Raw genomic sequence first — 12,052 nt, 5'->3', positions numbered from 1 at the left:
GTCCCGCAGGCCCGCAATCTCGGTGTCATCCTTGACTCGTCCCTCTCGTTCACCCCACACATCCTATCCGTTACCAAGACCTGCCGGTTTCACCTCTACAATATCGCCAAGATCCGCCCTTTCCTCTCCACCCAAACGGCTACCTTACCATTACGGGCTCTCGTTATATCCCGGCTAGACTACTGTGTCAGCCTTCTCTCTGACCTCCCTTCCTCCTCTCTCGCCCCGCTCCGGTCTATTCTTCACTCCGCTGCCCGGCTCATCTTCCTGCAGAAACGATCTGGGCATGTCACTCCCCTTCTTAAACGACTCCAGTGGTTGCCTATCGACCTCCGCTCCAAACAAAAACTCCTCACTCTAGGCTTCAAGGCTCTCCATCACCTTGCCCCTTCCTACCTCTCCTCCCTTCTCTCTTTCTACCGCCCACCCCGCACGCTCCGCTCCTCTGCCGCCCACCTCCTCGCCGTCCCTCGGTCTCGCCTATCCCGCCGTCGACCCCTGGGTCACGTCCTCCCGCGGTCCTGGAACGCCCTCCCTCCTCACCTCCGCCAAACTGATTCTCTTTCCCTCTTCAAAACCTTACTTAAAAATCACCTCCTCCAAGAGGCCTTCCCAGACTGAGCTCCTCTTCCCCCTCTACTCCCTCTGCCATCCCCCCTTTACCTCTCCGCAGCTAAAGCCTCATTTTCCCCTTTTCCCTCTGCTCCTCCACCTCTCCCTTCCCATCCCCACAGCACTGTACCCGTCCGCTCAACTGTATATATTTTCGTTACCCTATTTATTTTGTTAATGAATTGTACATCGCCTTGATTCTATTTAGTTGCCATTGTTTTTACGAGATGTTCTTCCCCTTGACGCTGTTTAGTGCTATTGTTCTTGTCTGTCCGTCTCCCCCGATTAGACTGTAAGCCCGTCAAACGGCAGGGACTGTCTCTATCTGTTGCCGACTTGTTCATCCCAAGCGCTTAGTACAGTGCTCTGCACATAGTAAGCGCTCAATAAATACTATTGAATGAATCTATCCATAATTTATTTATATTAATGTCGGTCTCCCCCTCTAGCGTTGTGGGCAGGAAATGTGGCTATCAAGTCTGTTATTTTATACTCTCCCAAGCACTTAGTACAGTGCTCTGCACACAATAAGCACTCAATAAATATGACTGACTGATTGACTGGGAATCACAGGGAAGATTAATAGAGAAGGACTACTAACTAGTAGGGAACAACTCAGATTTGAAAACAGTAACTAAGTGGATGGCTCTTCTTAATGGTGTCCTATTATCATTCTATACAAATGAGTACTAAAGGGGAAAGCTATATTTGCTTTGTACCTTTAGGCCTATGATATTATTACTGTGTGCAGAGCACTGTACTTGGGAGAGTACAGTACAACAATAAACAGATTCCCTGCCCACAACAAGCTTAAAGTTTAGAATGGGGGCTGGGAGGCTGAATGGTTTACAGGAAATAGTTGGGGGCTAGGAGTTTAGTGCCTGCTCCACTACTTGTCTGCTGCATGATTTGGGACTAGCCACTTAATTTCTTTGTGCCTCAGTTTCCTCATGTGAAAATGTGGATTCAATACCTGTTCTCCCTCCCCATAAAACCATGAGACCAAAAGACCATAATAATAATTATGGTATTTGTTAAAGCGCTTACTATGTAGCAAGCACTGGTTCTAAGTGCTGGGGTAAATACAAGGTAATCAGGTTGTCCAACGTGGGGCTCACAGTCTCAATCCCCATTTTACAGATGAGGTAACTGATGAGGTAACTGAGGCACAGAGAAGTGACTTGCCCAAGGTCACACAAGAGACAAGTGGTGGAGCCGGGACTAGAATCCACGACCTCTGACTCCCAAGCCCCTGCTCTTGTCACTAGGCCATGCTGCTCCTTATCTTATATCTACCCACCAGTTAGTATAGTCCTCAGTCCAAAGTAAATACTTCACAAATACCACAACTATCATCATCATCACCATCATCATGAACCTTGATCCTGGTGTTTGTGGTCCCTTCAATAATGACTACCAAGTGACAGAGACTCCCACTATCTGAGCAGGATCAGTGTTAACATTATCCACCTCAGCGTTCAACGCGCTTGGAGCAAAAGGAGTGCCTAATATATTTTTTTTGTATTATGCTTTTATTTTTCCACATAGTTTTCACATGAATCATCTCTTTTGAATCTCAATACCCTTCTGGGATTCCAAGACAGCTGCTATTATTATCTCTAGTTGATAGATGCTCCCTCTACCCACCCCCCTTCACCTCTCCGCAGCTAAACCCTCTTCTCCCTCCTTTCCCTCTCCTCCTCTCCCTCTCCTGTCCCACCCCCTCAGCACTGTACTCGTCCACTCAACTGTATATATCTTCATCACCCTATTTATTTTGTTTATTTTGTTTAATGAGATGTACATTACCCTGATTCTACTTATTTGCCATTGTTTTTATGAGATGGTCTTCCCCTTGACTCTTTTTATTGCCATTGTTCTTGTCTGCCTGTCTCCCCCAATTAGACTGTAAGCCCGTCAAAGGGCAGGGACTGTCTCTATCTGTTGCCACCTTGTACATTCCAAGCGCTTAGTACAGTGTTCTGCACATAGTAAGCGCTCAATAAATACTAGTGAATGAATGAATGAATAGATGAGGACACTGGGGCCCAGAGAGGTTAAGTGACTTGACCAAGTCACAGAGCAAACCAGTGGCAGAGCCAGGACTAGAACCTGGATTTCCTGACTCCTAGTCCCGTTCCCTTTCAACTAGTGACTGTTGTGGTTGTTGTTATATTATTATTGTTATGATTAATCTTGGTTTTAAAGTCCACTCCACTAGTGCACTTTACCTGAACTAATCCCAGTGGAAAATCTGCAAAACACTTATTTTGGAGTCATCTCTGAGTTAACTGCTTGAAAACCGATGCTCAAATCTCAGGAGAATCTCAAGTACCTATACTGGAAATATTTGTGTGGCAGGGTGAACAGACAATTTCTCTTGCAGCAGGCACACAGATTCTGCAAACGATAAGCGCTCAAACACGACTGATTGATGTGCCTGAGTATGCTCATTTTGGCTCATTCGATATTAATGTTGGTATTTAAGTGCTTACTATGTGCAGAGCACTGTTCTAAGCGCTGGGGGAGATACAGGGTAATCAGGTTGTCCCACATGAGGCTCACAGTCTTAATCCCCATTTTACAGATGAGGGAACTGAGGCACAGAGAAGTCAAGTGACTTGCCCACAGTCACACAGCTGACAAGTGGCAGAGCCGGGATTCGAACCCATGACCTCTGACTCCCAAGCCCGTGCTCTTTCCGCTGAGCCACACTATATTGTTCTATCTCACGACAACCAAACAAATGAAAGTTAGTGATTCTTCTTTAAGTATATTGTTCCTTAACATTTAATTTTAGACTGGGGCCACAGGAAGAGCAGAGACTTCTCAAGTTACATCTACTTGCACATTAATCGTCTCCACAATCATCCTGTAATGTTTGTTTTTTACTGGAGTATCAAGATTCTGGGTACAACACAGCTATCAGTGGAACATTACATCAACTTCATCTGATGCCAGAGTGCCAATCAATAGTATATATGGAGTACTTAATGAGTGCAGAGCACTGTACTAAGAACTTGGAGTACAATACCGTTAGAAGACAATTCCACCACTCAACAATCTTACAGTCCAGTGGAGTTACGTATCTGGGGCATGGGAGTTGTGTCAACAGTTGTTGGCTTTTTTGTCAAATGATCCTGAGTTAACTTTACATTGGCAAGTTTATTTTAACTAGTACTAAAAGTATCTTTAGTCCTGGGCTGACTATAGCCCTTTTTAATAATGTCCAAAATAATTCCGGGATTTAGCTGGCCCCTAGAGATTTGTTATAATAGCAGTCTTTGGTATCTAAATTTCCATTTTTTCAGTGGCTTCCCCTATCCGCATCAGCCCAGGGAACTGGGAATTAGTAGCATAAACACATCCATGTGCAAACTTACAGAATTCGCAAGCTTGGTGGAAAGAACATGAGACTGGATGTCAGGTGACCGAGGGTCTAATCCCAGCTCTGCCTCAGACCTGCAGATGTGACCTTTGGTAATAACAATCAGTAATAATTATAGTGTTTGTTTAGCCCTTACTATGTGCCAGGCACTGTACTAAGCACAAGTTGGCAAGCCCCTTAACCTCTCTAAATTTCAGGTTTCTCAGCTGTAAAATGGAGACAAGATACCTGCTCTCCCTAATTCTTCAACAGTGAGCCTTGGATGGGACAGGTACTGTCCAATGTGTTAGTTTCTATCTACTGACCATATTACAAGTCCTAAACTGAACTCCTTGCCTTTTCCCCGAATTCCTACTCCTCCCCCTAATTTTCCCATCACCGTTAACAACACCATCACCCTCTCTGTTTCTCAAACCCACAATCTGGGCATTATCTTTGACTCCACTCTCTTTCAACCCACATATGCAGTCAGTCACCAAATCCTGTGGGTTCTTACTTTGTGACATCTTCAGAATCCTTCCCTTCCTCTCCATCCAAAACTGCTCCCACACTGGTCCAAACATCTGTCATATGAATACTCAACTCAGTAGCCTCCTTTAAGAACTCTGACTTCAGCCTCTTCCCTCTTCAATCCACACTTTCTTTTTTAATGGTATCTGTTATGTATTTACTATGTACCAGGTGCCTGGGGTCAATACAAGCCAATCAGTTTGGACACAATCAGGTGGGCTCACAAGTCTCAATCCCCATTTTATAGATGAGGTAACTCACAGAGAAAATAAGTGACTTGGCCGAGGTCACACATCAGACAAGCGGTGGAGCCTGGGTCCTTCTGGCTTCCAAGCCTGAACTCCATCCACTAGACCACATTACTTCTCAACTCGACTCTGCTGCCTGGCTCATTTCTCTAAAACATCACTTTGCACACATCGCTCTCCTCAAAACCCTCCAGTGGTTAAACATTCTTCTACTACGCATCAAGTAAAAACTTCTGACCAATCAATCAACTAGCGGTTTTTATTGAGCGTTTACTGTGTACTGTAAATACTGTGCAGTGTGCTACGTGCTTGGAAAAGTGTCATCTCTGCCTACAAGGAGCTCACAGTCTCCATGTTTAAGGCATTCAATCAGCTTTCTCCCCACTATTTAAGCTCAATCATCTCCCAATATAACCCAACTCATACACTTTGCTCCCCTTAAGGCAACCTAGACATATAGTTTTGTCTCTTCTCTCTCAATCAATGGTATTTACTGAGCACTTACTGGGTGCAGAGCACTATCTTAATAATACTTAATTACGTATTTAAGTGCTTACTATGTGCCAGGCACTGTACTAAGTGCTAGGATGGATACCAGAAAATGGAGTTGGACATAGTCCCTGTCCCAGGTGAGGCTCACAGTCTCAATCCCCATTTTACAGATGAGGCAACTATGGCCCAGAGAAGTGAAGTGACTTGCCCAGGGTCACATAGCAGACAAGAGGCAGAGCCAGGATGAGAACCCAAGAACTTCTGACTCCCGGGCCTGTGCTCTATCCACTGTGCCATGCTGCTTCTTGCCACTGACCTCTTGCTCATGGTACTCCTTCCTACTTGGAACTCCCTCCTCCTTCACAGCTGACAGACAAATATCCTCCACATTTTCAAAACCCTTATAAATGTGCTTTTATAAGAGGTCTTCCTTGATGAACTCCAATATCTCAGTTCCAACTTCCGTGTCACTTATGCAGGACGGTACTCATCATCAAAGCACTTGGCTATTCCACCAGTATTACATATGTACCTATCTTTAAGTTCTGCTCCTTCCCTTATTTCTGATTTACTTTAGTGTTTGTCTCCTGCTAGATTGTAAAATCCTTGAGGGCAGGAATTGTGTCTACTAACTCTATTGAACTCTCACACATGCTTAGTATAGTGACCCCCTCAATAACTGTTCAATAAATACTACTGATTCATAGCACCGCTTGAAACGCAGTAAATGCTTAATAAATATCATATTGACTACAAGCTTTTCCCGCAGACTGTAAGTTCCCTTTGGTCAGGGAACATGTCTACCAACTCTGTTGTACTCTCCCAAGTGCTCTGCATACAGTAAATGCTCAATAAATAATATAGCTCGATTAATAATAATTACAAAACACATGACAGCATCCTGACATCCTAAATTATACTTCCTCAGATTGGACTCTTTCTAGTCCCTTGTGGCCCCTTTTCTCGGCAGTTAAAATAGAAGATAATGATAAAAACTCACATAAGCTTGGTGGAAAGAATATACACGTACACTTCAGATGATCTGAAGATGAGATGCAGAATTGTTACTACACTGGTAATTTAAAAAAAATAAATTGCCTGGATCCTTACCTGGTAACAGTGATCAGAAAGCCAATAGACCGTCAAATTCTTATGGCGCAATTCACTGTGGATGAGCAGCAAAGCCTGATCCATCTTCAGCGCTGAGATCTTCCTTTCAGCCAAATCTGCTATCAGTTAGGAAGGCAAGAAAAGCCAAGTGCATTACTTTCTTCTTAACATCTCCTGAATCCTTCCCTCCCTCCCTGAGGTCCAATAAAGGCAGGCTAGAGTTTGGAATGGGAATTCTAAATTGACTTTCACAGTGGGATTGGCCTTGAACTACCTCATGCCTAGTTTACAGCAAGAGCCTCTTGGTTGCACGCCCCCACCCCCCACCCCCGCTTCAGCCTCTGCTCCCTACACACAGTAGGAAGAACCATCTCAAGCGTCATTCATTCTTTCAATCGTATTTATGAGCCCTTACTGTGTGCAAAGCACTGTACTAAGCACTTGGGAGAGTATAACAAGTGCCATTCTAATAACTCTACTGATTTGCCAGAAACCCACAGTGCTTTCCACTTGCCACTAAAACCTCCCATCATGGAATTTAAGGGTCGCGATCAACCAGCTCCCCCTTTCCTTTATCGACCCCATGCCTCACTACCACCCCACTGATACTTTCTACTCAAAATATGTAAAGGTGATGATGATAATTATGGCACCTGTTAAGCGCTTACTACACAAGTACGATTGACTGAATGTGCCAAGCACTGTTCTATGTACTCTGGAAGAAACAAGTTAATCAGATTGGACACTGTCCCTGTCCCACACTGTCTCAGTCTCCATTTTACAGATGAGGGAACTTGGACACAGAGAAGTGAAGTGACTTGCCCAAGGCCACGCAGCAGACACACGGTGGAGCCGGCATTAGAACCCATGACCTTCTGCCTCCCAAGCCTGTGCTTGCCATAAACAACTATTCTATTTGTCTCTTCTTGCCATTTTCTCTCTTCTGTCTCTTCTTGGCATGGGGAAGGTCCGGGGTTGAGTTCCTCAACATTGCCATACCTTGCCCTCCTTAAAAAAACAAAAACACTCGAAGCCCATTCCTCAATGAAGATTTTACCTCACCGGTCTCCAAGCGCCCCAGTACCCCATCATCCCGGTAATGGTGTGTGCAGCCTGAACTTGTGCTTGCTCTTCCCCAAACTGCACAGTGCCAGAGCGAGGGGGTACCCATTTAACTTGAGGGTAGAAGGTTAAAGGGTTAAAGTGGTCAGTAATCATAATAGAGGGAGCCCATAAAAATCAGCTACTCTAGGAGATTGGGCAGGCAGAAAACACTAGCAGGTTCAAGTTTTAACATAATTTCACAGACAGGCCCAAAATGGACTGTTAAAGGGAAATGTTAGGAGCTTGTTAGCAGATTCAAGAATGAGAAGGAGGAGAGATCTTAGCCATGGGGATGCGTGTCTAGGAGGGCAAGCATATTGTTCCGCTACATAGGTTTGGTGCTTCAGGGAGTCCTCAATTTAAGATTTCCTGCTTATCAGTTCTAATTTACAACCTGTTTTGGCTTTCGACATAGCAATTTCAACTTTACTACACGAGATTCCTTTATGGCGTTAGGTCCAGGGGCTCAGAGGCGGGGGCCACTCCTGGGAACCAGGGGGAAATACAGAAGCAATTTCCAATGGGTGCAGGGAAGTTTAAAAAAGTGAAGATGGGGGGATGGCAAAGGAGAGGCCAGAGGTAGCTGAAAAGGGTGCAACAGGAGAAATCATCAGGGAGGGTGGACATATCCATTTTACTTCAGCTATGTCTGAATCTGCCCTGGACCTCAGCCCAGTGGTTGGCATAAAATAATAATAATAATAATAATAATACTAGTATTTGTTAAGCTCTTACTACGTGCAGAGCACTGTTCTAAGTGCTGGGGTAGATACACGGTAATCAGGTTGTCCCATGTGAGGCTCACAGTCTTAACCCCCATTTTACAGATGAGGGAACTGAGGCACCGAGAAGTCAAGTGACTTGCCCAAAGTCACTTGATGATAGCTACGCCAGACTATTTGTTTTGTTCTGCAGTGTGGCTCAGTGGAAAGAGCACGGGCTTGGGAGTCAGAGATCATGGGTTCGAATCCCGGCTCCACCACTTGTCAGCTGTGGGACTGTGGGCAAGTCACTTAACGTCTCTGTGGCTCAGTGACCTCAACTGTAAAATGGGGACTGTGAGCCTCACGTGGGACAACCTGATTACCCTGTATCTACCCCAGCGCTTAGAACAGTGCTCTGCACATAGTAAGTGCTTAACAAATACTATCATTATTATTATCATTATTATTATTCTGTTTTGCTTTGCTGTCTGCCTCCCCCGTTTAGACTGTGAGCCCGTTAGGCAGGGATTGTCTCTATCTGTTGCCGAATTGTCCATTCCAAGCGCTTAGTACAGTGCTCTGCACATAGTAAGCGCTCAATAAATACTATTGAATGAATGAATGACCGGTGGTAGAGCAGGATTAGAACCCAGGACCTCTGACTCCTAAGCCCATGCTCTTTCCCCTGAGCCACGCTGCTTCTCATATAGTAATCACGTAATAAAAACCATAACCAACTTGAATTCTACAATGGGGTGGGAGGTGAGGGGGGAGAAGCAGGACAGGCATACATAATAGCAAAAAGAGAGTGGAAAGGTGAACAGGAGAAGTCACGTGGCTTAGTGGAAATAGCACAGGCCTGGGAGTCAGAGGACCTGGGTTCTAATCTCGACAGCAAACTGACTGCTGTGTGACCTTGGACAAGTCACTTAACTTCTCTGCGCCTCAGTTTTCTCCACTGTAAAATGGGCTGTTCCAAGCGCTGGGGGGGGGGGGGGGGGCAGAAGGTCATCAGGTTGTCCCACATGGGGCTCCCAGTCTCCATCTCCATTTTACAGATGAGGTGGCTGAGGCACGATCTGGGTACGATTTCTGATTTCGGGGAGGCTGTGGGAGGTCGATGGGCGGTATTTCGGTGTGACTGTCGGGCCGCTGGGAGGGCAGTGAGGCAAAGGCGGCGTTTCGCCCCCTCCGCCCAGCGCCGAGGGGAGGAGCGGCCGCCGCCAAAGGGGCCCGGGACCGGCTGGGGGGCTGCGGACGGGGGAGGCCGGGCTGGGGAAGGAGGAAAGGGAAGAGAGGGGAGGGAGGGGAGGGAGGGGAACGAGGGGAAGGAAGGGGTGCGGAAGGGAAAGGGGTGGAGAAGGGAAGAGAGGGGAAGGGGGGGGAGGGGGGAGGGAAGGGAAGCGAGGGGAAGGAGGGAAAGCGGGGAAGGGAGGGAAAGCGGGGAAGGAGGGAAGGGAAGGGGAAGCGGGGGAGGAGGAAAGGGAAGGGAAAGGAGGGGAAGGGGAAATGGAAGAGGGAGAGGAAGGGGCCGCCGGAGACGAAGGAGCGGGGATCCGGAGGAGGGCCGGGAGGAGGAGGAGGAGAAGGCATGGAGCGGGGGGAGATGACTTACCGTGGGGCGGGCCGGGGCCGGGATGGGGGTCGGTTGGGCCTCCGGCCGGCAGCAGGGCGCTGAGCGCCGGCAGGAGCGGCAGCAGCAGCAGCAGCAGCGCGGCGCCTAGGGCCCGGCCCGGGCCCCACATCGGCCCGCCCGACTCCTCGGGGCCCCGCAGCCGCCCCGATCCTCCTCCGGCCGCGACCGCGACCCCGACCCCGACCCCGACCGCGACCCCGACCCCGACCGGCTCCTCGGGCCCTCGCTGCCCCCGCCGCCGCCGCCGGCTCCGGCTCCGTGCCCGGACGCCGCTCCCCCCCGCCCCCGCCCCCGCCCCCGCCATGACTGACGGGCCGCCGGGGAGGGAGGGAGGGAGGAGGGAGAGAGACAGGGAGGGGCGGGACCGACACACAGACACGCAGACACACAACACATACAGCTGCCACACACACGGGCCACCCGAGCCCACCCCACGGCCGGGACGCCACGGGCAAGACGAGCCACATCACCCCGATCACCTTGGTATTTCTTCAGCGCTTACTAGGCGTACTGCATGATTTACCATCCCGTCTCTGATCTGTCTCCTTCCCATTTCGCGCTAGACACTCCTGTCTCCGTGTAATCTCCTTCCTGCGGAAGATCAACCGGTTGAACGTGGGTAACGAGGTGTCCGTTACATCATTCATTCAGTAGTATTGATTGAGCGCTTACTATGTGCAGAGCACTGGACTAAGCCCTTGGAATGGACAATTCGGTAACCTATAGAGACAGTCCAGGCCCTTTGACGGGCTGACAGTCTAATCGGGGGAGGCGGACAGACAAGAACGATGGCAATAAATAGAATCGAGGGGATGTACATCTCATTAAAACAAGAGCAATAAATAGGATCAAGGGGATGTACATCTCATTGACAAAAATAAATAGGGTAACCACTCCTAAGAACTGGTTCCGAATGGAGGGTGGAGTTCTGGCCCATGCAAGGGGGTTGGGTGGGATTTGGGGAAAGAAGGGAAGGGAGGGAAAGCGGGGAAGGAGGCGAAGGGGAAATGGAAGAGGGAGAGGAGGGAGCGGGGATCCGGAGGAGGTGGAGGAAGAGGCGCGCTGGAAGAGGTGAGGTCGAGTGCAATGCGGAAATGCTTGCAAATCAAGGTAGCGGGTTCGAGACGGCTCGTGGCTGTTCGTCACTCCTACCCCTTGGGGTGAACGGGCGGCAGACACTCTCCTCCCATTCCTGCTCGCTCTCTGGAGTCTGTTCATTTCTACAGCAAGGGCACGAAACCCTCTCCTGCGATTGCGAGATCAGTCGTTTCTCTGACAATAATCCGTTAACACTAAGTGCCGAGCACTGTTCTAAACGCTGGGGGAGACACGGGGTCATCGGGTTGTCCCACCTGAGGCTCACAGTCTTCAGCTCCTTTTGACGGAGGAGGGAACTCCAGAGAATAATAATGTTGGTATTTGTTAAGCGCTTACTATGTGCTTACTATGGGTAGATACAGGGTAATCAGGTTGTCCCACGTGAGGCTCGCAGTTAATCCCCATTTTACAGATGAGGTCGCTGAGGCACAGAGAAGTGAAGTGACTTGCCCACAGTCACCCAGCTGACAAGTGGCAGAGCCGGGAGTCGAACTCATGACCTCTGACTCCGAAGCCAGGCTCTTTCCACTGAGCCACGCTGCTTCCCAGAGAAGTGAAGGGACTGGCCCACCGTCACGCGGCTGACAAGGGCAGAGTCGGGATTCGAACCCAGGACCACCCCGATGGCCTACCCCGAGCCCACCCCACCGGCGGGTGGCCACCACGAGCCCACACCGTAGGTGGGCTGTCGAGGCAGGTTGACGGGGGCTGCCGTGAGCCCACCCCACGGGCGGGGCAGGACAAGTAGACAAGGCGGACCGCCACCACAAGGCCACCCCAAGGGCGGGGGGACACAGGTGGCAGATAGGGGCCACCACGAGATCACCCACGGGGAGAAGGACACAGGCGGACAGGGGCCACCACCAGACCACCCCACAGGCGGGAGGACACGGCAGGAAGACAAGGCAGATGGCCACCACAAGCCCACACCACAGGCGGGGCGACACGGCAGGCCCACAGGCGGGAGGACACAGGTGGACAGGGGCCACTGCGAGACCACCCCACGGGCAGAAGGGCACGGCAGGAACACAAGGCAGATGGCTACCATGAGCCCACACCACGGGCTGATGACTACCACAACCCACACCATAGGCAGGCCAACAGCAGGTAGACGGGGGCCACCGTGAGCCCACCCCATGGGCAGGACACA

The 12,052-nt window shown here is 49.4% G+C and overlaps 1 protein-coding gene across 3 annotated transcripts in view; it reads right to left on the bottom strand.

The window, feature by feature from the left end:
- HGSNAT (heparan-alpha-glucosaminide N-acetyltransferase) overlaps window positions 1-10,394 on the bottom strand; it is a 36,142-nt gene extending 25,748 nt beyond the window's left edge. Inside the window, exons 1-2 of one of the 3 annotated variants that reach the window (XM_029065442.2) lie at window positions 10,284-10,394; window positions 6,361-6,476 (exon numbers count right to left, since the gene is read on the bottom strand). In XM_029065442.2, the coding sequence (XP_028921275.1) occupies window positions 6,361-6,444 (84 nt within the window). In that variant the 5' untranslated portion in view covers window positions 6,445-6,476; window positions 10,284-10,394. Of the gene's footprint in view, window positions 1-6,360; window positions 6,480-9,783; window positions 9,987-10,283 lie in introns of those variants that run through there. The other 2 variants (XM_029065440.2, XM_029065441.2) reach the window with 2 other exon arrangements.
- Window positions 10,395-12,052: the final 1,658 nt, after the last annotated feature.

Source organism: Ornithorhynchus anatinus, chromosome 5 (assembly GCF_004115215.2).
Source record: "Ornithorhynchus anatinus isolate Pmale09 chromosome 5, mOrnAna1.pri.v4, whole genome shotgun sequence".
In the NCBI taxonomy this organism is placed as follows: Eukaryota; Metazoa; Chordata; class Mammalia; order Monotremata; family Ornithorhynchidae; genus Ornithorhynchus; species Ornithorhynchus anatinus.
Note: the sequence above shows the minus strand (reverse complement) of the source record. Positions and strands in the feature narration are given on the sequence as shown.